The following is a 24494-nucleotide window of genomic DNA, read 5'->3' as shown; positions in this document are numbered from 1 at the left end:
AAAGAACATAAAACAAACAAACAAACAATATAAACAACAAAGAAAAACACAACATTGGCTTGCGAGCTCCCCTTAGTGTCCAATCCGAGGTATTACACTAATCTGGATGATAAACACGCCTTGTCCGGACTGAATTGAGGATTTAAAGCCGTGGCTGAGAAACACCACCGGGTTATATAAGCAATTTCCCCTCTGTAGCGGTTTCTCTGAAGACCAAGCTGCAACAAATATACTCAGAAATCAGGATTTTTGTTACGGAAACGATTATAAAGAGGATTATCTGGGCTGTGTGACGGTAGGTGGACTGTCCGATATTATAGCGCAATGCCTGGGGTTACTATAATAATATATTAGATTATATGTAGTGGTAATTAAAATAAATAAATATTTGTACTGCGCATTTGAACAGCACTAGCAATAAATCCATTATTTCTTTTGTTATATTAAAATACATTTCATATAACATCAGACTGTTTTGTATTTTTTGCAATGTATTTTGTTTGTAATAGATTATGCATATCTATCTATCTATCTATCTATCTATCTATCTGTCTGTCTGTCTGTCTGTCTGTCTGTCTGTCTATCTATCTATCTATCTATCTATCTATCTATCTATCTAGATAAATGAAATTACAAGATCAATAAATAAACAAATAAATAAACCTGTGTGTTCAATTTATAGATAGATAGATAGATAGATAGATAGATAGATAGATAGATAGATAGATAGATAGATATTAATGATAGATAGATAGATAGATAGATAGATAGATAGATAGATAGATAGTTAGATATGCATAATCTATTATAAACTAGAATTGATGTTTTATAATGAATTCAGGCCTGTTGTAGATGTTTGTTTATCTCTGGAGGAATGCAATTATGCATTCTTCCACACGAGGGCAGTGAAAACCCAACAAGGCGTTGTTTGTGTCCAATACGCAGTACATTATCCATCCAATGGCACCAAATGATGCATCACTGCTTACTGCTTACTGTGGTGTGTGTGTGTGTGTGTGTGTGTGTGTGTGTGTGTGTGTGTGGCAGGCTGGGAAAACATCTTAGAACTCATCCTCTTTTGTTTGTATCTTAGTGGGGGGTAAAGTGGTAGCTTTTTGGGTGGATCTTGTCATGTGACATCAGAAAATTCAATTTCATTCAAAGATGCAGCATTTACACCTACATCTACACCTACATCTACCTCTACAGTGCCCCCACACACAAGGGTCGGCACCCTTGGTAAATATGAGCAAAGAAGACTAGAAAACTGAAGGTTATGAAGCTCAGCAAAGTTTTTTTGCACATTACAGCTATATTCCTTGGTCATATCCATTGTGATGAATGAAGGGAATCTGGCCTAAGTGCTACCTCATTTTATACCCCTGTGAAACATGGTTGTACAGTTTCTTTTTACTGTAATAGTCACCTACTAATACGTAGGTGGAATATAATTTAAATATATTTTACTTATATGTTTGCAATGAGGTGCCAATAATACCAGGTTATTGAAAAAGAATGAATCGATATCATGACGCATTGCTTCAGGTCTCAAGCATCGTCATGGAATGAGTCAGTGACCATTTGAAAGAGGAGATATCTAAGTTTGTTTGCGATGTTGTCACGTCGTTCTTCCGGAAACGTTCAGTTGTTATATTGCGTAATAAAATCGGTTCATTCTTTTTGAATAACCCTGTATAATTTAATGTTCAATATGAGAGCAGAGGATTTTTCTGCATTTTCCAAAAGAAGGATTAAACAATAAACACGGTTTCAGTCAATATTAGTGTATATTTATATATCTCTATAATCTATATGTGTATTTCTATATATTTCTATAATCTATATGTTAGTGTATATCTATATATTTCTATAATCTATATGTGTATATCTACAGTGAGGAAAATAAGTATTTGAACACCCTGCTATTTTGCAAGTTCTCCCACTTAGAAATCATGGAGGGGTCTGAAATTGTCATTGTAGGAGAGACATAATCTAAAAAAAAAAAATCCAGAAATCACAATATATGATTTTTAAATTATTTATTTGTATGATACAGCTGCAAATAAGTATTTGAACACCTGTCTATCAGCTAGAATTCTGACCCTCAAAGACCTGTTAGTCTGCCTTTAAAATGTCCACCTCCACTACATTTATTATCCTAAATTAGATGCACCTGTTTGAGGTCATTAGCTGCATAAAGACACCTGTCCACCCCATACAATCAGTAAGAATCCAACTACTAACATGGCCAAGACCAAAGAGCTGTCCAAAGACACTAGAGACAAAATTGTACACCTCCACAAGGCTGGAAAGGGCTACGGGAAATTGCCAAGCAGCTTGGTGAAAAAGGTCCACTGTTGGAGCAATCATTAGAAAATGGAAGAAGCTAAACATGACTGTCAATCTCCTCGGACTGGGGCTCCATGCAAGATCTCACCGTGGGGTCTCAATGATCCTAAGGAAGGTGAGAAATCAGCCCAGAACTACACGGGAGGAGCTGGTCAATGACCTGAAAAGAGCTGGGACCACCGTTTCCAAGGTTACTGTTGGTAATACACTAAGACGTCATGGTTTGAAATCATGCATGGCATGGAAGGTTCCCCTGCTTAAACCAGCACATGTCCAGGCACGTCTTAAGTTTGCCAATGACCATTTGGATGATCCAGAGGAGTCATGGGAGAAAGTCATGTGGTCAGATGAGACCAAAATAGAACTTTTGGGTCATAATTCCACTAAACGTGTTTGGAGGAAGAAGAATGATGAGTACCATCCCAAGAACACCATCCCTACTGTGAAGCATGGGGGTGGTAGCATCATGCTTTGGGGGTGTTTTTCTGCACATGGGACAGGGCGACTGCACTGTATTAAGGAAAGGATGACCGGGGCCATGTATTGCAAGATTTTGGGGAACAACCTCCTTCCCTCAGTTAGAGCATTGAAGATGGGTCGAGGCTGGGTCTTCCAACATGACTATGACCCGAAGCACACAGCCAGGATAACCAAGGAGTGGCTCTGTAAGAAGCATATCAAGGTTCTGGCGTGGCCTAGCCAGTCTCAGACCTAAACCCAATAGAGAATCTTTGGAGGAGCTCAAACTCCGTGTTTCTCAGCGACAGGCCAGAAACCTGACTGATCTAGAGAAGATCTGTGTGGAGGAGTGGGCCAAAATCCCTCCTGCAGTGTGTGCAAACCTGGTGGAAAAACTACAGGAAACGTAGTCTGTAATTGTAAACAAAGGCTACAGTACCAAATATTAACATTGGCTTTCTCAGGTGTTCAAATACTTATTTGCAGCTGTATCATACAAATAAATAGTTAAAAAATCATATATTGTGATTTTTTTTTTTTTTGATTATGTCTCTCACAGTGGACATGCACCTACGATGACAATTTCAGACCCCTCAATGATTTCTAAGTGGGAGAACTTGCAAAATAGCAGGGTGTTCAAATACTTATTTTCCTCACTGTATATATCTCTATAATCTATATGTGTATATCTATCTATCTATCTATCTATCTATCTATCTATCTATCTATCTATCTATCTATCTATCTATCTATCTATATATATACTGTATATATATGTATATATGTTAGTGTACATCTATATATCTCTTAATTTATGTGTGTGTGTATATATATATATATATATATATATATTTCTTCTTCTTCTTCTTCTTCTTTCGGCTGCTCCCATTAGGGGTTGCCACAGCGGATCATCCGTCTCCATACCACCCTGTCCTCTACATCTGCCTCTTTTACACCAACTACCTGCATGTCTTCCCTCACCACATCCATGAACCTCCTCCTTGGCCTTCCTCTTTTCCTCCTACCTGGTGGCTCCATCTTCAGCATTCTTCTACCAATATAATTCATGTCCCTTCTCTGCACATGTCCAAACCATCTCAATCTCGCCTCCTCACCTTGTCACCAAAACATCCTACATGTGCTGTCCTCTAATAAACTCATTTCTAATCTTGTCCATCCTTGTCACTCCCAACGAAAACCTTAACATCTTCAGCTCTGCTACCTCCAGCTCCACCTCCTGTCTTTTACTCAATGCCACTGTCTCTAATCCATACAACATCGCAGGTCTCACCACAGTCCTATAAACTTTCCCTTTCATTCTTGCAGATACCCTACTATCACAAATCACTCCTGTCACTCTTCTCCACCCACTCCACCCTGCCTGCACTCTTTTCTTTACTTCTCTAACACACTCTCCATTACTTTGCACCGTTGACCCCAGGTACCTGAACTCCTCCACCTTCTCCACCTCTTCTCCCTGCAACAGCATCACTCCACTGCCCTCCCTCTCATTCACACACATGTACTCTGTCTTACTCCTACTGACTTTCATTCCCCTTCTCTCCAGCGCATATCTCCACCTCTCCAGGCTCTTCTCAACCTGCTCTACTCTCACCACAAATCACAATATCATCTGCAAACATCATAGTCCAGGAGACTCCTGTCTGACCTCGTCCGTCAACCTGTCCATCACCACTGCAAACAGGAAAGGGCTCAGGGCCGATCCTTGATGCAGTCCAACCTTCACCCTGAACCAGTCTGTCGTACCTACTGCACACTTCACTGCCGTCACACTGTCCTCATACATGTCCTGCACCACCCTCACATACTTCTCTGACACACCTGACTTCCTCATACAATACCACAACTCCTCTCTTGGCACCCTGTCGACGCTTTCTAAATCCACAAATACACAATGCAATTCCTTCTGTCCTTCTCTATACTTCTCCATCAACATCCTCAAAGCAAATAAGGCATCTGTGGTGCTCTTCCTCGGCATGAAACCATACTGTTGCTCACAGATGGTCACCTCTTCTCTCAGCCTGGCTTCCACTACTCTTTCCCATAACTTCATGGTGTGACTGATCAACTTAATTCCCCTGTAGTTACTGCAGGTCTGCACATCTCCTTATGCTTAAAGATCGGTACCAGCACACTCCTCCTCCATTCCTCAGGCATCCTCTCCCCTTCCAGAATCCTGTTAAACAATCTGGTTAAAAACTCCACTGCCATCTCTCCTAAACATCTCACGCTTCTACCGGTATGTCATCTGGTCCAACCGACTTTCCATTCTTCATCCTCTTAATCGCTGCTCTCACTTCCTCCTTACTAATCCTATCTACATCCTGCTTCACCAACTCCACATCCTCCAACCTTCTCTCTCTGTGATTTTCCTCATTCATCAGCTGCTCAAAATACTCCCTCCACCTTCTCAACACACTCTCCTCACTAGTCAACACATTTCCCTCTCCATCCTTTATTGCTCTAACTTGCAGTACATCCTTCCCAGCTCGGTCCCTCTGCCTGGCCAATCGGTATAAATCCTTTTCTCCTTCCTTAGTGTCCAACCTCTTATACTCCTCATATGCCTTTTCCTTGGCTTTCGCCACATCCCTTTTACCTGCTGCCGCATCTCCTTGTACTCCTGCCTACTTTTCTCATCACTCTGTCGATCCCACTTCTGTTTTGCCAACCTCTTTCCCCTAATGCTCTCCTGCACTTCCTCATTCCACCACCACGTCTCCTTGTCTTGCTTTCTATTTCCAGATGTCACACCAAGTACTTTTCTAGCTGCCTCCTCATCACTCCTGCAGTAGTTGCCCAATCATCCGCACCTCTTCACCACCACCAAGCCCCTGTCTGACCTCTTCCCTGAACCTCACACTACACTCTTCCTCCTTCAGTTTCCACCATCTTATTCTTCTTTAATCCTTACTTTCCTCTTCTTCTTCGCCTCCAAAACCATCCTACAGACCACCATCCGATGCTGTCTAGCTACACTGTCCCCTGCCAACACCTTACAGTCTCCAATCTCCTTCAGGTTGCATCTCCTGCATAGCACATAGTCCACCTGTGTGCACCTTCCTCCACTCTTATACGCCACCCTATGATCCTCCTTCTTCTTAAAATACGTGTTCACCACTGCCATTTCCATCCTTTTAGCAAAATCTACCACCATCTGCCCTTCCACATTCCTCTCCTTAAAACCATACCTACCCATCACCTCCTCATCACCTCTGTTCCTTCACCTACATGCCCATTAAAGTCTGCCCCAATCACCAATCGTTCTTTCCTAGGTACACCATCTACCACTTCATCTAATTCACTCCAGAATCTTTCCTTTTCCTCCATCTCACAGCCAACTTGTGGAGCATAGGCACTGATGACATTTATCATCATCCTTCAACTTCCACCTTCACGATCATCACCCTATCAGAAACTCTCTTCACCTCCACTACACTCTTACTGTACTCTTCCTTCAGAATCACCCCTACACCATTTCTCTTCCCATCCACACCATGATAAAACAGTTTAAACCCACCTCCAATGTTCCTGGCCTTACTCCCTTTCCACTTGGTCTCCTGAACACACAGCATATCTACCTTTCTCCTCTCCATCATATCAGCTACCTCTCTCCCTTTACCCATCATAGTACCAACATTTAAAGTACCAACCCGAACCTCTACTCTCCTACACTGCTCCTTTCCCTGCCGTCTCTGTAGACGTCGTCCTCCTCTTCTTCTCCTCCTTCGGCCAACAGTAGCCCAATTTCCACCAGTACCCTGTCGGCTAACGATACCTGTGGTGGTCGTTGTTAACCCGGGCCTCGACCGATCCGGTATGAAATTCTCATTTGTGATCCGCATATTTGATTTGGCACATGTTTTACGCTGGATGCCCTTCCTAACGCAACCCTCCCCATTTACCCGGGCTTGGGACCGGCACTAAGAGTGCACTGGCTTGTGCCCCCCTAATGGCTGGGTTATATATATATATATATATATATATATAATATATATCTTTATAGATTGCAGCTGTATTTTTTAATATATTAAAAAGCAACTATACGTTAGAATCTGTTTATCGCATTTTTAATAAATTCTTCTTCTACTTCTTCTTCTTATTCGAATCTTCTCTCTTGTCTCTTTTCATGCAAAGGCCATGTAACTGAAATTTCATGATCAAATGAATTTCGAAACACTTATGCAATGCTAATGAATGTGTATAAAGGCCCCGTGTGTGAGACTCTCGCTTGTTGCTGCCTCGTGTTCATGTCCTAATTCAAAAAGATTCAATTATAATAAAGCATTTCTTGTTGCACTTTTGAAGGAAATGATAAACTTTTTTTAATATGTGGAATATTTATGTATTACTTGACTGTAATTTGAAATAAAAGCTGGTGAGAACTGACATTGTAGTCGATTTGAAAATAAAATGTTATGGCTACACGGCTGTCACACGTATCGGCTCGTCCTGAGTTAACGATATCAATTACGGAAATGATCATTTTTAAAGAAGCTGCTTTCCGAATAGTGAAACAGTTTGGGGATCAACATTGGGACGATCAAAGGTTACTCTGTAAACAGCTCTTCAGTGTGAACTTTAAACCTTACAGGAGGATCCGGACGGGCTCTAGATTCAGACCTTACCATGGTGTGGATGTATACAGCGCTTTCCCTAACCCTCCTGTTAGGCTCTGTGACGGCCGGACTGGACAAAAGCGGAGGTATGAGGTTTTATTGCTTTAAATGGATTAGTATATCACTGCGCATAATCCAGTGATCCTCTGTGCTACCACACATTAATCTTCTCGCTAGCTTGAGCGCTGTTTTCGTTTCCATGTAGCTATGAGGATATTATATTAAATATTAGAAGTTTAAAACAAATATTTATCAATTTACGATTAAATACCGCAATCAGTGACTTCGGTTTGGTTTTATTTATTTAAGCGCTTTTAAAAATAGACATTGTCCCAAAGTCTCTTCATAGAAACAAGTCGATTACAAATATACATTTTAGCATTATAAATATTCAATAATATATAAAAAAGGTTTTCTACTGTATATTGCATATAAATATTGCACCTGAATGTTGCATTGCACGTAAATAATATAATGATTGTATCGCCTTCTAAAGTGATCAAATGAAATCCTTGTGCTTTAAATGCTGTATTTAAAAAATACATCTCGTCCTCTCAGTCCCTGTTTTTCTTGACCGGAAGGAGGCCAGTGAAGTCATCAGCCGTCAGAAGAGAGCGAATGCTGGGAACGAGGAGAACGCGCTCCCCCACAACCTCGAGCACGAGTGTCTGGAGGAGGTGTGCGACTACGAAGAAGCAAGAGAAGTGTTTCAGGACACTTATCGCACTGTGAGTCTCAGACGATGTCACCCATCCACCCAGATCAGATAGATAGATTCTCATATACAACTAAGCAGCTGAGGGTTAAGAGCCTTGCTCAGGGGCCTAACAGTGCCAGCTTGCTTGTATTGGCCTCATAGATATAAAACAATGGTAAAATTTATGTGTGCCATGATTATTATTTACCACAAATTGAAGGCCATGGTCATCCTAATCCTCGACTTGACCACATAGAAAACCTGGAGGACAGTCAGCCTGCAGTATGTGGATCTGAAATTTTTAAGGTTCAGGAGAAATATGATATTTTGAAATATGAAATTTATCAGGGGATGAATTTCATGAAGATTGGCAACTGAAATTATAATGGTTTTATAGTGGATATAGTAGTGATGTGCATCTCCATAACTGAGGCCGATGCGATTCGCATCTCAATGCAAAGCCAACGATCTGATACAATAAAGATACACATGAGGCAGCTACCGATGCAATACGATTCACCTCTATTACAATGCAGTGCGATTCGATTTCGATTCAATGGGAAAAATTTGATGCCCTGCAATTCATTATGGTACTAACAGTTCATATGAATATTCACGTCATATTCACATAGCAGCAGTGGTGCGGAGAGAACACGCTCGAGAAACGGTTTAGCGACTAGAAATCAATCTACATATTAAATATTGGTCTCAAATTATTGGGTACTTTCTAAGTGGTAAAAGTATAGCGCATTTACTAATAATTATATTGAAATAAATCGTTTTTGACTGTCGCAAATATGTTCAATTTGATGCATCGTGATACAAATGCCATCTTGTATCCTATGCACAATTTTTTAAATCAATGCATCACATTGTAAATATGTATGCTTATGCACTGATGTGAATCGGTAAATCTTACCAACGCCCTCCTTTATAGTACATCTAAACCAGAAAGTAAACGGGATTTTAATAATGTTACGACACTGACCCCTGCTGGAACGGAACGGAATAGTCCTAGGCTGTTGTGACTTATTATTTTGGACTGTTTTAACAATACAGCTTTTGTTTTTATTTCAATACAGGATATCTTCTGGTCGGTGTACATAGGTGAGTAATTCTGCTTGAAACAAATGAACGAACATGTTTGTTCATTTGTTGTTGTATTGTGATGCTATCTGTATAAAGTGTTTTCATTACAGTTTTCCTGGAAAACAGATCTCCACTCTGATGTGTGGATCTCTTCAAGTCTTTCAGAAAAACCCCTTGACTCTATATCAAATTTTTTTCTGACCGATCCCTTCTTGACCTCATTTACCTAATCCCATTTTGTTTTCATTTTTGATAATGAATTTAATTGTGCTGTGTGGAATATTTGTAATAATCAAATCCTGGCCTTTATTCTTTTCCCGGATTTTGTTGAAATACTGGAATTGTGCTGCAATATACTTGGTATTGACGAACTAATGAGTTTTGAGGCTGTCAAAAATTCTTTCAACTTCATCATCAGCATGCAAATCACAGGGGGTTTATAGCAATGTAGATAAATACTTAAGCATTCACAACATTTAAACTTTTATTTGTGAATCATTTTTCCCTTTTTATTCCCACACACTACTTAAGTATCATGGGCTATTTTATATACATTCCTGACCTGACCAGTCAATTTTAGATTCAGGCACTAATACTACAAAATATGGAAAAGGGTGATGATAGATTTCTGTTACTTGTTAGTTATATATGCCTTGTGTCTCCCAGTGCTAAAAGTGTCACTGGATGTCTAATGCATCTTGGTTAAATGTTGTTCAATTAAAAAAAAAATATGGAATGAATATTTTTTTAACAACATCATTTCACAGATGGAGATCAGTGTGCAAATCAGCCGTGCAAAAATGGAGCTATGTGCTCAGACAGCGTTGGTGGTTACGACTGTATCTGCAAATCTGGATTTTCAGGAGTGCACTGTGAAACAGGTAAAAAAACAAAAAACAAATGACAGATTTGTGCACAGTTGCCATAGATGAAATTGTCTTGTAAGTATTTTTTTTTCTGTTTAACCGTGACGCCCAGCTCGTCTTATTTCATGCTTCTTTGTTTCTCTTAAAGATCAGACAGTGTGCATCATCGATAAGAGCAAAGGCTGTAGTCAGTTTTGTAAGCCTGGATATCAGTCGTATGAGTGCTCCTGCGCCTGGGGATGGAAGCTGCAGCAGAAAGAGAAATGCGTTCCTGCTGGTAAGAACTGTCCCGATTATTACAATTCAGATTTTTTTTATGAAGTTGAGGGACTTGTTTATTTCGAGCATGGTGAAAAAGTGTTCCTCCAGGACCATTGCAATACATAAAACATAGAGAAACCTATAGCGTTATGGAAAGAAACGGAGTGTTTGTATGATGTTTTTATTCTCATGGCATGTCAACAAAATTGACGCAACAGATTGTTTTTGTTTACTGCTAACTACTATTAGCGAAAGAACTCTAGTCTGAACGTGTCATGGATTATGACATAAAACTTCGGACAAATCTTTTTCTTGTGTGCATCAGTTTTTGACTGTAGTGCAGTCTGAGGTGATGGCAACTGAGATCCTTAAGTGTGAAATGGGGATCATGTTCATACAGTCTGACAAGCAACAATCGCAAAGGACTAAAAATCACACAGTGTGCGCTCAGCATTAGACAATGTAAAGACCTTTACCTAGAACCTACACAAGACCTACACTCAGGCCCTACACAAGACCTATACTATGGGCCTACACAAGGCCTACACTAGAGCTACACTCAGGCCCTACACAAGATCTACACTATGGGCCTACACAAGGCCTACACTAGAGCTACACTCAGGCCCTACACAAGAGCTACACTCAGGCCCTACACAAGACCTACACTCAGGCCCTTCACAAGACCTACATTATGGGCCTACACAAGGCCTACACTAGAGCTACACTCAGGCCCTTCACAAGATCGACACTATGGGCCTACTCAAGAGCTACACTCAGGCCCTACACAAGACCTACACTCAGGCCCTACACAAGACCTACACTCAGGCCCCACACAAGAGCTACACTCAGCCCTACACAAGACCTACACTCAGGCCCTACACAAGACCTACACTCAGGCCCCACACAAGCCCTACACTTAGGACCCACACAAGACCTACACAAGAACAAATCATAAACAGTAGTATCAGAGATGATCAGTAGAACAGACCATGATCACATAACAGGCAAACATCTTGCACTCAGTGAACAGGCAATACCATGCAGTGTGTCTATAGAAGCACATGGATTGAAACCGACAAACAAACAGGAAGTATCTGTAGAAGGAATGAAGTGATGTCAATAATTGGGATAGGGCTCCCTCTGGTGGTTGGACAAGTGAGTGTCTGGCATATTGCAAATGTGTGCAAACAATGTAGCAGTAGAAAAATCCAGAAAGATAGAACATTTGCACAATGAATTTCAGTGCAGAGTCAGCCAGTACTCAGAGCATATGTTGAAAAAGTACACAAGTATTGTTCATATAATAATAAATACTGCATAAATGGCGGCTGTTCTGGAAACTCCATCCTTCCTGCCTTATTTGCTTTTTAATGCCATGTCAATTCAAATGTTTGAATGGCAAGATTTATTCATTTTGTTTCTTCATTAATGGTTTTCTTTATTGAAAATAAAGTTCATACATGGAAAGCAACATCTTTGAATACAATTGTGACATGGACCACAAAAAACCCAGGTACAATACAAGGTAGATGGTAGGACCAATCAACCAAAAAGCCAACCTAAAAGATAATATCATGAAACCTATCACTTTTGTCACATGTTATCTTTGTGAGATGTGCTTTTCAGATGTTGCTTCACTAAATACAAAGTGCAGATCTCCGCTCAATATTGAACATGAATTGAGAGTGGCAGTCTCAAGCCTGCAAACCCTGTTTTGAAAAGATGAGCAGTGCTAAACAGGCTAAGTGATAAAACTCACATATTGATATGTTCTTTTTGTTCTTAACATCTTTTTCAAATGCATTTGCCTTTTTTTTTTTGCAAGGTGACAGTAAGGCAAAGTGTTGACACAACTACACTTTTAATTTTCTCTATTCTTGTACTTTATGCTCTTTAATGTTATTGATTTGGAACCTTTTATTTCAATGAATTAGACATTTTTCATCTTGAAGTTTTTTATTAACCTTTTTTGGGGTAACAGAGGGCAGGAGAGGATTGAAAATCCACCCCCCTCTAAAGTGGCAGCAAAAGTTTTAAAACCACTGCCCCAATAACCTTAGGAGTCAGTTGTGAGACCAAAGTAACCAGAGGTGGTAAAAGTACACACATCCTTTACTTAATTAGAAGTATAGATACTCATGTTTTAAAATACTTGGGTAAAAGTTGAAGTACTGATTATACCTTTTTACTTAAGTAAAAGTAAAGAAGTCTTGGCTCTGACATGTACTTCAGTAAAAAGTCGTTATTACTTCTACCCGTTTTAGCTGTTAACTGGACCTTAGATCATATTAGATAGATAGATAGATAGATAGATAGATAGATAGATAGATAGATAGATAGATAGATAGATAGATAGATAGAATCGTGCAAATAGTGCAGATAAATATGTATCATATTTACAGCATGTGATATTTGTAAGCATATGTACAGTGATTAAATATAAAGGCTATATCAGTGCAGAGATGTGTGGACATCATTAAGAGCCTTTGCTATGTTTCCACACGGACAGTTAATGAGGTGATACCGGAGAAACTGCACCTCTTCAAGTCAGGAAGCTTTTATATATTTATATAAAATAAATATATAAATATAAATATATATATATATATATATATATATATATATATATATATATATATATATATATATATATATATATATATATATATTTCATAGACATTTTACAGATTTGAATGCTGCATTGTTTTTATCTGTACATCAATATCAATAAAGACAGTAATTTAAGTTCGTGTCGCCATTATGAGGGAAAAACCCACAAAATGCCACCCAGAGGGTAAATTGTGTACAACATGGCGGATTTTGTGTTTGATTTGAGACTTGGCGCATAAATAAAACAAAAGTTTACTGATTAAAAATATTTTTATCTGGAGTTTATTTATATATTTTATTTCTAAGTAAAGAAAGGACTTTGGGGATAAATGATTTTTTTGCCGAAGGTTTTAATTCCACCTCTTTTATATTTATTTATTTATTTATTTAAATTTTTTTTTATAAAAATGGTAAAAACAGAAATGCGCGGTGAATTGATAGCGCGTTAATAACATCCAGTGCCGTTTACAATCATTTTAATTTTGACATCCACATATAGAACAGGACACGCAAGCAGAGAAAAGATGATGATGATCATGAATGTGTCTGTTCTTAGTCGTGTTTACATCACTGACTCCCTCTGTCTCATCCACATTAACCCCAAACTTCTTACTGCCTTCTGCCCTGCTGATTCTTAGCTTCGTAAACTAGTCTACATCTGTGGTGAGTGAGTCAGAACTTTATACACCAGTGGACTGAAAAAGACGCGCAGTAACGGGAAATCGGTTGTTCGGCTGAAATCAGCGCGCAGTGAAAAAAAATATATATATATTTCAACAAATCAATGGATTAAAACTAAAGTAACGAGCCGGTTTTAAAAATGTAAGAAGTAAAACGTACAGATATTTGTGTAAAAAGGTAATGAGTAAAAGTAAAAAGTTGTCTGAAAAATAAATAGTGGAGTAAAGCACTGATACCAAAAAAATCTACTTAAGTAGAGTAACGAAGTATTTGTACTCCGTTACTTTCCACCTCTGAAAGTAACTGACAAAAGCAACACCCTAGAATTCAAGAGTGACCACCTGGAGTACCTTAGTACCAACCGTGCAACCATCAACCAACCTAACTCCCTAGGAACAACCTTGACCTGGGATCCCTCTACTGTAGCAAAGACCTAGCAACCATCTGAGACACCTACCAATCACTAAGAAATCGTCTTGGATGCCATACCAACCACTTAGCAACTACGTGGAATACAATAATAACCAACTATCAGATGCCTTGGATAACAAAATCACCTAGCAGCACATGTTTGATTTGGCACATGTTTTTACGCTGGATGCCCTTCCTATCGCAACCCTCCCCCTTGGTAATGTCACCCTAGCAACCACTTTGGATAACAAAAGGGCATGATAATTTAAATAACTACACTAAATGAAACACCTCATTCCATATTTGTTGTTATAATAACTCTGGGAAGGTGTTCCACTAGATTTTGGAGTGTGCTTGTAGAGATCTGTGGAGATTCACATAGGAGGCCTAGGGTGCAGTCAGAGTTCACATTCATCCCAATAGGGTTGAGGTCAGATCTTCCACTCCAATCCATGCAAAGCAGGAAGCATTTATAGAGTTTGCTTTGTTTGCATACAAGTTTGTGGTAACAGTGTGAGGAAGAACCACATATGACTGGACAAATTCAGGTTGTGGTCCATATAAAGTGTTTTACATACACTATATGGACAAAAGTATTGGGACACCTGATTTTCCCAGCGATATGTCTTTTGTTCCCAAACTGTTATCGAAAAGCTGAAGGCACACAATTGTACAGGATGTCTTTGGGTTGGAATTAGTTCACTTGAACTAGGAGGCCAAAACCTGTTCCAGCGTAACACTACACCTGTGCACATAGCAAACTCCATGAAGATATGCTTTGTATGGTTTGGAGTTTGAAAGATCTCCTGCTATAGAGCTCTGAACACCCTGTTGAACACCTTTGGGATAAATGTGAACACTGAATGGACCCCAGGCCTCCTCTTCTCAAATACATCCGTGACTTTACTAACATCCTCGTTGCTGTATGAGCACAACTCTAAAAATGTAGTGGAACATCTTCTCAAAAGAGTGGAGGGAATTATAAGAGTAAATTGGGACTAAATGTGGAATAGGATGTTCAAAAAGCACATACCATACTTATGACCAAGTGTCCACAAACCTTTGACAATATAGTGTAGTACTTGGGAGGTGGTAGCTCAGTGGTTAAGGCATTGGGCTTTGGATCAGAAGATCACAGGTTCAAATCCCACCACCACCAAGCTGCCACTGCTGGGCCCTTGAGCAAAGCCCTAAAACCCTCCCCTGCTCAGTTGTAAGTCGCTCTGGATAAGGGCGTCTGCCAAATGGCGCAAATGTAAATGTACTTAGGAGGAGGTTTCGCTTACACAACAAGCATGAGACAAGCATGAGCAGTTACGTAAAAAGGTGGACGATGTGTGTGATGTCCCCTAAGGACTACTTTTAAACGCTGTTGACTTTCATCATAGAAACAAACGAACGACTAGTTTCGCTCCCTTCCCTCTCACACTTCTTAGTCATATGCGAACCTCTTTTCATCACAGAGAAGGAAATCATGTGCTCATGGTTTGCCACAATTGTCTGGGTGCAGTGCAATGCAATGCATGCAGTGAAAAATCCTGTGTAGGACTTTCTGGGTGCGTAAGGCCGCTTGAATGACGTAGAAGGATTCCTCCCGCTAGTGTCGATTCAAACAGGATCCCGCTGGTTCCTGCTTTTGCTTTTATTGCATTGTTTCTCTTGTGTTTTGACTCGTTGCCTGGTATTCTCCATATAATTACTATGTTGAACTGGTTCCTGCCAACATCTGTCAGATGATTAAAACCGAAACTGGATTCACCATAACAATAACACTAAGTGCACACCCAGGGACATTTATTTTTCTAGTACTGGAAGTGTTACTTTTTAGGTAAAAATAAATAAATAAATAAATTGCTTATACTTTTATAAGATTTTGTAATGTGTGGCACATATATTCATTAGTTATATTATTCAATTAATAACATTTTTGTTAAACAAATGTAGCGAAAAAAATTAAATTATTTAACCACAAAAAACATCAAAAGAACGTTAAAATGTAATAAATGATAAAAGTTTAATAAGAAATAAGAAAATATAATTACAATATTTTTTTTTATTTAAAAAAGTTATATCTCTTTTTTTTTTTTTTACCTGTAAATGGCAAAATCTGATCTGATAAAGCTTTAATTTTGTAATAATTCATAATATAAAAATTATTCATTCTATATATTAATATTTTACTTAGTAGTCATTGCCATGTTCTCAGGCACGTTTTCCAAACACTAAACCTGTGGTTTTTTTTTTTTTTTTTTTTTTAACAGGGCAACACCCATGTGGAAAGGTGAGCAGCCTGAGTCAGTGGAACAGCCATCAGTCCAGCAACATTCGCTCAAAATTTGAAGGACTGGACTGCAGGGCTGAAGAGTGTCCCTGGCAGGTACGAACACTAATAATAATAATAGTTTTAAGATGGCGGCGCGGCAGTAGCTCGCAGCGGCCTCTCCGGATCCAAAAATGGTGCTTTCACCATATTTAGCCCGACCTTCCACAATACATGGACACCAGAGTCAGCTGTGTTCATGTGTACGACCACCAGACACTGCTACGGTACAGGCATCATGCAACCAACAATCTGCATGATGATCTTATCAACAACCTTCGCGACCTCGGCTTGCTGCGACCTCGGCCACATAGACCAGGCCCCCAGCCCTCGGTGTTACCTGATGCCGGTGGCCGGGAGAGGAGACCTCGAAAGCGCTGTTCGAGGAAGCGGAAGCGCGGCAAACGGGCGGGTGTCCGTGCTAGGCTAAATGCTAACCCTAGCCGGCCGGCTCTCCCGTCCATTTTTCTTTCAAACGTCTGCTCCCTGGATAATAAACTGACTACATCCGACTCCAGCAAACCACACGGCGAGAGTTTAGAGACTGTTGCGTCTTTGTTTTCACGGAGACGTGGCTCAGCGACAGAGTTCCGGACGCCGCCATCCAGCTAGACGCGCTAACCGTGTTTCGAGCCGACAGAAACACAGCTCTGTGCGGTAAGACTCGCGGTGGTGGCGTGTGTGTTTATATCAACACGGAATGGTGTAAGAACTCTGTGCTTGTTTCATGTTACTGCTCATCGCTAGTGGAGTTTGTGACTGTTAGATGCAGACCTTTTTATTTACCACGGGAATTCACCACTGTTTACATCGTCGGAGTGTACATTCCTCCCAGTGCTAATGCTAAGGAGGCACTGAGTGAACTCTACGGCGCTATTAGCGACCTGCAGAATGCTCACCCCGACGGATTGTTTATTATCGCCGGAGATTTCAACCATGCGAATCTCAAGACTGTGCTTCCTAAACTCCATCAGCATGTGGACTTTGCAACGAGAGGAGCGAACACGCTGGATCTTGTTTACACAAACATCCCCGGCGCGTATCGTGCGGAGCCCCGCCCCCATCTCGGATACTCAGACCACTGCTCTGTTATGTTGATTCCAGCATACAGACCGCTCATCAGACGCTCTAAACCGGTTCTGAAACAGGTGAAAACCTGGCCAGAAGGAGCTACTTCTGCTCTTCAGGACTGTTTTGAGTGCACTGACTGGGACATGTTTAGAGAGGCTGCAACCACGGCGATTCCATCAACTTGGAAGAGTACACATCATCAGTGACCTGCTACATCAGCAAGTGCGTTGACGATGTGACCATCTCCAAGTCCATCACTACACGCCCAACCAGAAGCCGTGGATGACTGCAAATGTGCGTGCGCTGTTGAAACAAAGAGACTCTGCCTTCAGAACAGGGGACAAGGCGGCCTTAAAACAGCAAGGGCCAAACTGTCTCGTGCTATCAGAGAGGCAAAGCGCACACGCCAAGAAAATCCACGACCACTTCCAGGACAGTGGAGACACTCGGCGCATGTGGCAGGGCATCCAGGTGATCACGAATTACAAGACCACATCACCTGCTTGTGACCGTGACGCCTCCCTCCCAGATGCGCTGAACGACTTCTACGCCCGGTTTGAGGTACAGAACAACGTGGTGGCGAGGAAGACCATCCTCCTCCCACTGACCAGGTGCTCTGTCTAACCACAGCTGAAGTGAGGAAAACTCTATGCAGAGTTAACCCACGGAAGTCTGCTGGACCTGACAACATTCCTGGCAGAGTGCTCAGAGAATGTGCAGAACAACTAGCAGATGTCTTCACTGACATCTTCAACATCTCCCTGAGCAGTAACGTTGTTCCCACGTGCCTCAAGACAACGACCATCGTTCCTGTGCCAAAGAAATCGACTGTCTCCTGCCTCAATGACTATCGTCCCGTCGCGCTCACTCCCATCGTGATGAAGTGCTTCGAGAGGCTTGTCATGAGGCACATCAAGACACAGCTTCCACCCTCCCTGGACCCAATGCAGTTTGCGTATCGTCCAAACCGTTCCACGGACGATGCCATCTCCACAACCCTTCATCTGGCCCTCACCCACCTGGATAACAAGGACTCATATGTACGAATGCTGTTCATTGATTTCAGCTCAGCATTCAACACAATCATTCCTCAGCACCTGATCGAGAAGCTGAACCTTCTGGGCCTGAACACCTCTCTGCAACTGGATCCTGGATTTCCTGACTGGGAGACCTCAGGCAGTCCGGATCGGGAACAGCATCTCCAGCACCACCACACTGAGCACTGGAGCCCCTCAAGGCTGTGTGCTCAGTCCACTGCTGTTCACTCTGCTGACTCACGACTGTGCACCAACGCACAGCTCAAATCATATCATCAAGTTCGCTGATGACACGACCGTGGTGGGTCTAATCAGCAGGAACGATGAGTCAGCATATAGAGAAGAGGTGAAACGGTTAACTGCCTGGTGTGGAGCAAACAACCTGTCTCTGAACGTGGACAAAACGAAAGAGATGGTTGTGGACTTCAGGAGAGCTCAGAGCGACCAATCTCCACTGATTATCGATGGATCCTCTGTGGAGATCGTCAAGAGCACCAAATTCCTTGGTGTTCATCTGGCGGACAACCTCACCTGGTCACTTAACACCAGCTCCATCACCAAGAAAGCCCAGCAGCGTCTATACTTTCTGAGAAGGCTGAGGAAAGCCCACCTCCTCCCCCATCCTGTCCATGTTCTACAGAGGGACCATTGAGAGCATTCTGAGCAGCTGCATCACTGCCTGGTTTGGGAATTGCACCGTCTCGGATCGCAAGACCCTACAGAGGATAGTGAGGACAGCTGAGAAGATCATCGGAGTCTCTCTCCCCTCTATCATGGACATTTACACCACACGCTGCATCCGCAAAGCACACAGCATTGTGGACGATCACACACACCCGTCACACGCATACTTCACCCTCCTACCATCAGGAAAACGGTTCCAAGCATTCGGGCCGTCACAACAAGACTGTGTAACAGTTTCTTCCCACAAGCCATCAGGCTTCTCAACACACAGAACTGAACAGAACTCACACACACTCACACACACACACACACACACACACACACACACACACACACACTCACTGTGTGTTACTGTTACTGAACTGAACTGTACAACCTGGACTAAACACATTCATCACTCATCTCGATCCACTCCATCACCATTTATATATTTATTATTATTTATACTATATTCAGTACAATGTTTATATTCAGTACAATGTTTACATGCTGTTTTTGCACCTTTTATACTACAGTATAATGTTTACATGCTGTCTTTGCACCTCCTTGCTGCTGTTTTTTGCACTACATTGCTCTTTCTGTTTGTATTTTCTCCTGGGTATAGTTTTTACATTCACCTCACACAGTACTGTATATGTAAGTATACAGTAGGTTTACTAGTCGGCGCTATACTTGGTTTTTGTCTTTTGTCTTGTCTTGTGTTGTCTGTCTGCACTCTGTCTGTCTGTACTGTTCTTTTGTTTGCACTGTTTGCACCAGGCTGCACTCGATGCACTTTATGTTGTTTTGTTGTTTTTGTGTAGCACCAGGGTTCCGGAGGAACGTTGTTTCGTTTTACTGTGTACTGTGTACCACTGTGTATAGTAAAATGACAATAAAAGCCACTTGACTTGACTTGACTTGACTTGAATAATAATAATAATAATAATAATACATTTCATTTAAAGGTGCCTTTCAAAACAATTAAGGACACCGTACAGTAGAGTGAAATGATAAAATCATACAACAACAAACAGCTATTTAACCTTTCAAATTAATAAAAAAAAGCTACTCTGAACAGATTAGTTTTGAGGCATGATTGTGGTCAGACAGTGGAAGTTTGTGATAGTGGTGAGACAGTCACAATCAATGATTGTGGAAGAAACAGGGAGATATGCTCAATAGAGGAGGTTCTAGTAATCATATGGGCGGCTGAGTTCTGGACCAATTGAAGTTAATGAAGGAGTTTATGTGGTAACCCAAACAGAATAGAGCTAAATAATCAATGCACAAGGTAACTTGAGCATGTACAAGAACAGCTGTGGAAATGGATGTGAGCAACGGAGGTAGACGTCTGATTTTCTGAAGATAGAAGTAAGCAGACGAGTAATGGCTCTCTTTACTACTTTACTACAAGCTTGCAAGGTAGCCCTTATAACCTTTGTATTTATTTATTTATTTATTTATTTATTTGTATTCCTGTTACATTTGAAGGCCCTGCTGCGTAACAGCGACTCGAAAGGCTTTTGCAGTGGCGTCATCATTAAAGAAAACTTTGTCCTGACGACTGCACAGTGTGCAGGCAAATATCCTGACTTCCAGGTGGCTGTGGGTGAGTGAGAGTCATTTTTAATAGAAAACATGCACAAAAAGTCTAACATTGTCCATGGGAAATGTTTTGCTACATGCAGAGGCCCTGATTGGACTTGCAATCAATCAATCAATAAATTGATCAATTAATCGAACAATCAATCAATCAATCAATCAAGTAAGCTAAATAATGAACTAGCATGAAAAAATTTAATTTTTTCTTACTGTACACTAAATTGAAGTACTAAAATAAGTGAATTTTTAAATAAAAATCACGAAAAACAAACAAATCGAGTGACATTTTGATTTAAAAAATTAACATTAAAATTTAAATGTACATTATATGAAAAGATTTTGGAAACACCTAGCCTTTTATGTTTTTTAGAGACACATGCTCTTTTGTTTATATGCAACAAACTTGATAATATAAAGATATTAATATTTTCTTTGACCAAACAAATCTATAAATGTCCAGATGTTCCATTTTATTTTCATTACAAAAATCCTCCCCTAGCATGAATAACAGCTTTACACACTCTCAACATCTGGACAGTTCTTTTCTCCAAACATTGAGCTGAAAAACTTTGATGCCATGATAAATTTACAATCCAAATGACTGTTTGCTCTCTAAATAACGCTTACAGAGCTCTAGCGTACTTTATGGCTCATTTTCTTGGTGAAGTCGGTTCCAGTGAGCCAGAGGGAATTGCATGGTGCTGAAGTATGGAATAGTAGCCATGTTGGTTTCTTTCACCATTTCACCATTGAACTACATGCATATGGGTTAGCATGTTCTACAAATGTAAACAGAATCTTGTAAAGTGAAACGTGACAGAGCTACATGTATATCATCCAAAACTTACTGTTATTGCTTAAAGTGACAGTTTGATGACAATTTATCAAATTAAATTACGTAGTTTGTTGCATATAAACAAAAGGAACGTGTTTCTCAAGTACCATAAAAAACTGAGTGTTTCTGAATTCATGGCAGGCCTTTTATGATTTACTCAGGCATTTTGAACAATGCAAATTTACTGGAATTAACTAAAGAAAAATTAAGACTAAAGAAAATTCAGACCCCAAATTTCAAAGCTTTACATTTAGTTAAAGTACATTCACAGGTAAACGGCTAGTTCAAAAGTGGAAAAATGATTATATATCAATTCTTACATCTTACATGATTTCCAGTGAAGTATCAGTAACACATGTTTGTGTTCACAGGCAAAAGGTTGACTTCCTATGAGACAGGTGAACAGAACCTGTATGTGAAGCATGTGCACGTTCATCCACTTTTCATGGAAGGCAAACCAGAAAATGACCTCGCCGTGATCGAGCTGAAGGAAAAGATCATCTTTAAGAAGAGTGTAGTAGCGGCCTGCCTGCCTGAGCGAGATTTCGCAGAGACCCTTTTGATGTCGGGCGAGCACTTGGGCGTGATTACGGGCTGGAAAGACGCATCCGAGTTCGAAGGAAATCTCCGGTTAAATCACCTGTCCTACAGCAAACTGCCGAGCTGTGTGGAGCGTCACTCGGGCCAGGTTAGTCCATTTCTTTATCAAACAACAATCTATTCAACATCGTTACAATGTAGTGTTTTAAATCTGAATCATTTCTGTTGCCAACAAGGTTACCAACAAGATGTCCTGCACGCTACAAAGCCCTAAAGCAGATTGCTTCTTCGGCCCCGGAAGTCCTGTCCTCACCTTGTACCGAGAGGTCTTCTTTTTGACCGGTGTGGTGAGCCAGTCCCAAGGGATAGAGTGCAGCAATGGCTACGTCTTTCAGAAAGTCTCTCGCTTTATTCCCTGGTTAAGAAATGTAATGGGCTCGGTATAAAACATACGAGATGAAACTGCTCCTGAAACTGTGCTGTCTGCTTTCTTAACTTCCAGCATGTGGTATTTCCCGAGCATGTAATTGCTAGTGCGTGATATTTCTCCAAAAGCCGACATTCTCTGTTTTAATTCCTGTAGCAAAGTTTCTATCAACTTCTATAATACACTGTTTTACATATACAAATTCATATACATATTCATATACATATACATATTCATGCCTATACTTATACATCTTCATATGCAGAATCTTAAACATATACATACTTGTATACATAGATAACGCGCACTGATTTGCCTTTTTGTGTGTTTTAATTCTTTCTTTAGAATAAAATAAGGCATAAGCAGTATAACATGCTACTTTTAAATCTAATTTAACTATAATCAAATCTAAACCATATTATCTCTATACACAGTGTATTATTAAAGTCTGTAATAGTACCAAAATGAGAAAACATCAACATCTTTCATTTTCTCCATTTTACTCTTTTCCATTATCATTAAAGTATATTTTCTTGACCCATTTTTAACATTCCACCATTTTCTTTCATAACCCAGAACCAACTACATAAAATGGCTACATGAAACAAAATAAACCAAATGTATAACATGATATATCTACTGTGTGTAATACAGAGGCAGGACATTTGGTTCTGCAGTATACAATATCCTTCTTCAAATAATTGCATTGTTGTCATGTGTCAAATTATTAATAAATGTTTTTGTGCTCTGTACATTTAGAATCACCTTACAGATATATATATATATACATATATATATAAATATAGAGCTTGTAGAATTGGTAAAGAGGACTACACTGGGTTTTGTGTAAGTGTCAATTACTATTCAGCTCTTATTATAGTCTGGCTCTGGTTGAGCGTAACATTCACCATTTTTCTCTCTGTGTTGGTCGTTGATTTCCTATGAGCCAATGATAAATGTATTCGGCCAAAAAATAAAATAAAAGCCGTAATGGAATTGTATGGGATTAATCTAATACATCGGTGGTGAAATAATATACTTTCCCTGACTTGCTCTAGACAATGTAGTTAGTGCTATAGCTAGCCTATATAAAGAGAAATAGTACGCCATATTGCAGTAGGGAAGTAGAGCCTAATGGATCCTCAGTATGCTGGATAAATCAATGACTCGTATAAAATGAGATGCTTCTTTAATCTTTGTAAATGACGTGAACTCCAACATAAAGTAAATTTAGCTATTTTTAAAAAAAAAAATCTTACTTTTTTTTTTGTTAATGCCAGATAGATGAGCAAAAGGGGCCTGGTAGAAAACTCAAGTCAAATTCTAATAGCACGTCAAAGTCCATTGTTGTTGGCCAAAAAAGTGTATAGATGCTTTAAAATAAAAATCAGCTTCTAACTAGATGCATGATAATAGCTTGTTCAAAGACAATCTTGACATTTATTATTTCATCTTCTTTTTTTTTTTCACTCATTTTTTGAATAATTAAAAAAAGAAAAACATTTTTACATTGTAGTACACCATCTACTTATTTCCACCCCTGCTCTGTTACTGTAATGGAATTAGCATTACTGAAATAACTCCTATTATATATCGTACATGTAATGCTGTAATGTAAAAGTAAGTGTGAGCGTAGTTCTTGTCAGTAAAAGTTCAGCACCACGGACAGCCACCACAATAATAACAAATACACGTGGTTCCAGGGGCGGAGCCAGTCCACAATATCCACAGCTGGAAAACATCAAGCCTTCAATAGCTGGCAGGCGATCCAGGAAGTGGTTAGGGGTTTGTTTGGGGTCAAAATAAGGGGGGTGAGCATGAGAGTAGAGAGCGTTCACAGGAAATTTCTCAGAATTGCTCGAAATAATAATGCAACCTGGGGCGTTAAGCTGGCAGGACACTAATGGTAGATTATGTTTCAGTTGTGTGTGTG

At 40.1% G+C, this 24494-nt stretch overlaps 1 protein-coding gene across 1 annotated transcript; it reads left to right on the top strand.

The window, feature by feature from the left end:
* The first annotated feature begins 100 nt into the window (after nucleotides 1–100).
* proza (protein Z, vitamin K-dependent plasma glycoprotein a) lies at nucleotides 101–23313 on the top strand. Its single transcript, XM_046860169.1, has 10 exons — nucleotides 101–295; nucleotides 7424–7534; nucleotides 8007–8176; nucleotides 9228–9252; nucleotides 10002–10115; nucleotides 10249–10377; nucleotides 16325–16440; nucleotides 20649–20766; nucleotides 21966–22282; nucleotides 22371–23313. Exons 2-10 carry the CDS (start codon nucleotides 7459–7461, stop codon nucleotides 22578–22580), a joined length of 1275 nt encoding a protein of 424 aa, XP_046716125.1. The 5' UTR covers nucleotides 101–295; nucleotides 7424–7458; the 3' UTR covers nucleotides 22581–23313.
* Nucleotides 23314–24494: the final 1181 nt, after the last annotated feature.

Source organism: Silurus meridionalis, chromosome 10 (assembly GCF_014805685.1).
Source record: "Silurus meridionalis isolate SWU-2019-XX chromosome 10, ASM1480568v1, whole genome shotgun sequence".
Taxonomy (NCBI): Eukaryota; Metazoa; Chordata; class Actinopteri; order Siluriformes; family Siluridae; genus Silurus; species Silurus meridionalis.
Note: the sequence above shows the minus strand (reverse complement) of the source record. Positions and strands in the feature narration are given on the sequence as shown.

What these genes read in the sequence shown, in the direction of transcription:
- proza (XM_046860169.1), top strand. Translation starts at nt 7,459, where the DNA reads ATGGTGTGGATGTATACAGCGCTTTCCCTAACCCTCCTGTTAGGCTCT. An exon ending in TTCAGGACACTTATCGCACT is followed by an intron (nt 8,177 to 9,227) that starts GTGAGTCTCAGA and finishes ATTTCAATACAG; the next exon opens with GATATCTTCTGGTCGGTGTA. An exon ending in AGGAGTGCACTGTGAAACAG is followed by an intron (nt 10,116 to 10,248) that starts GTAAAAAAACAA and finishes TTTCTCTTAAAG; the next exon opens with ATCAGACAGTGTGCATCATC.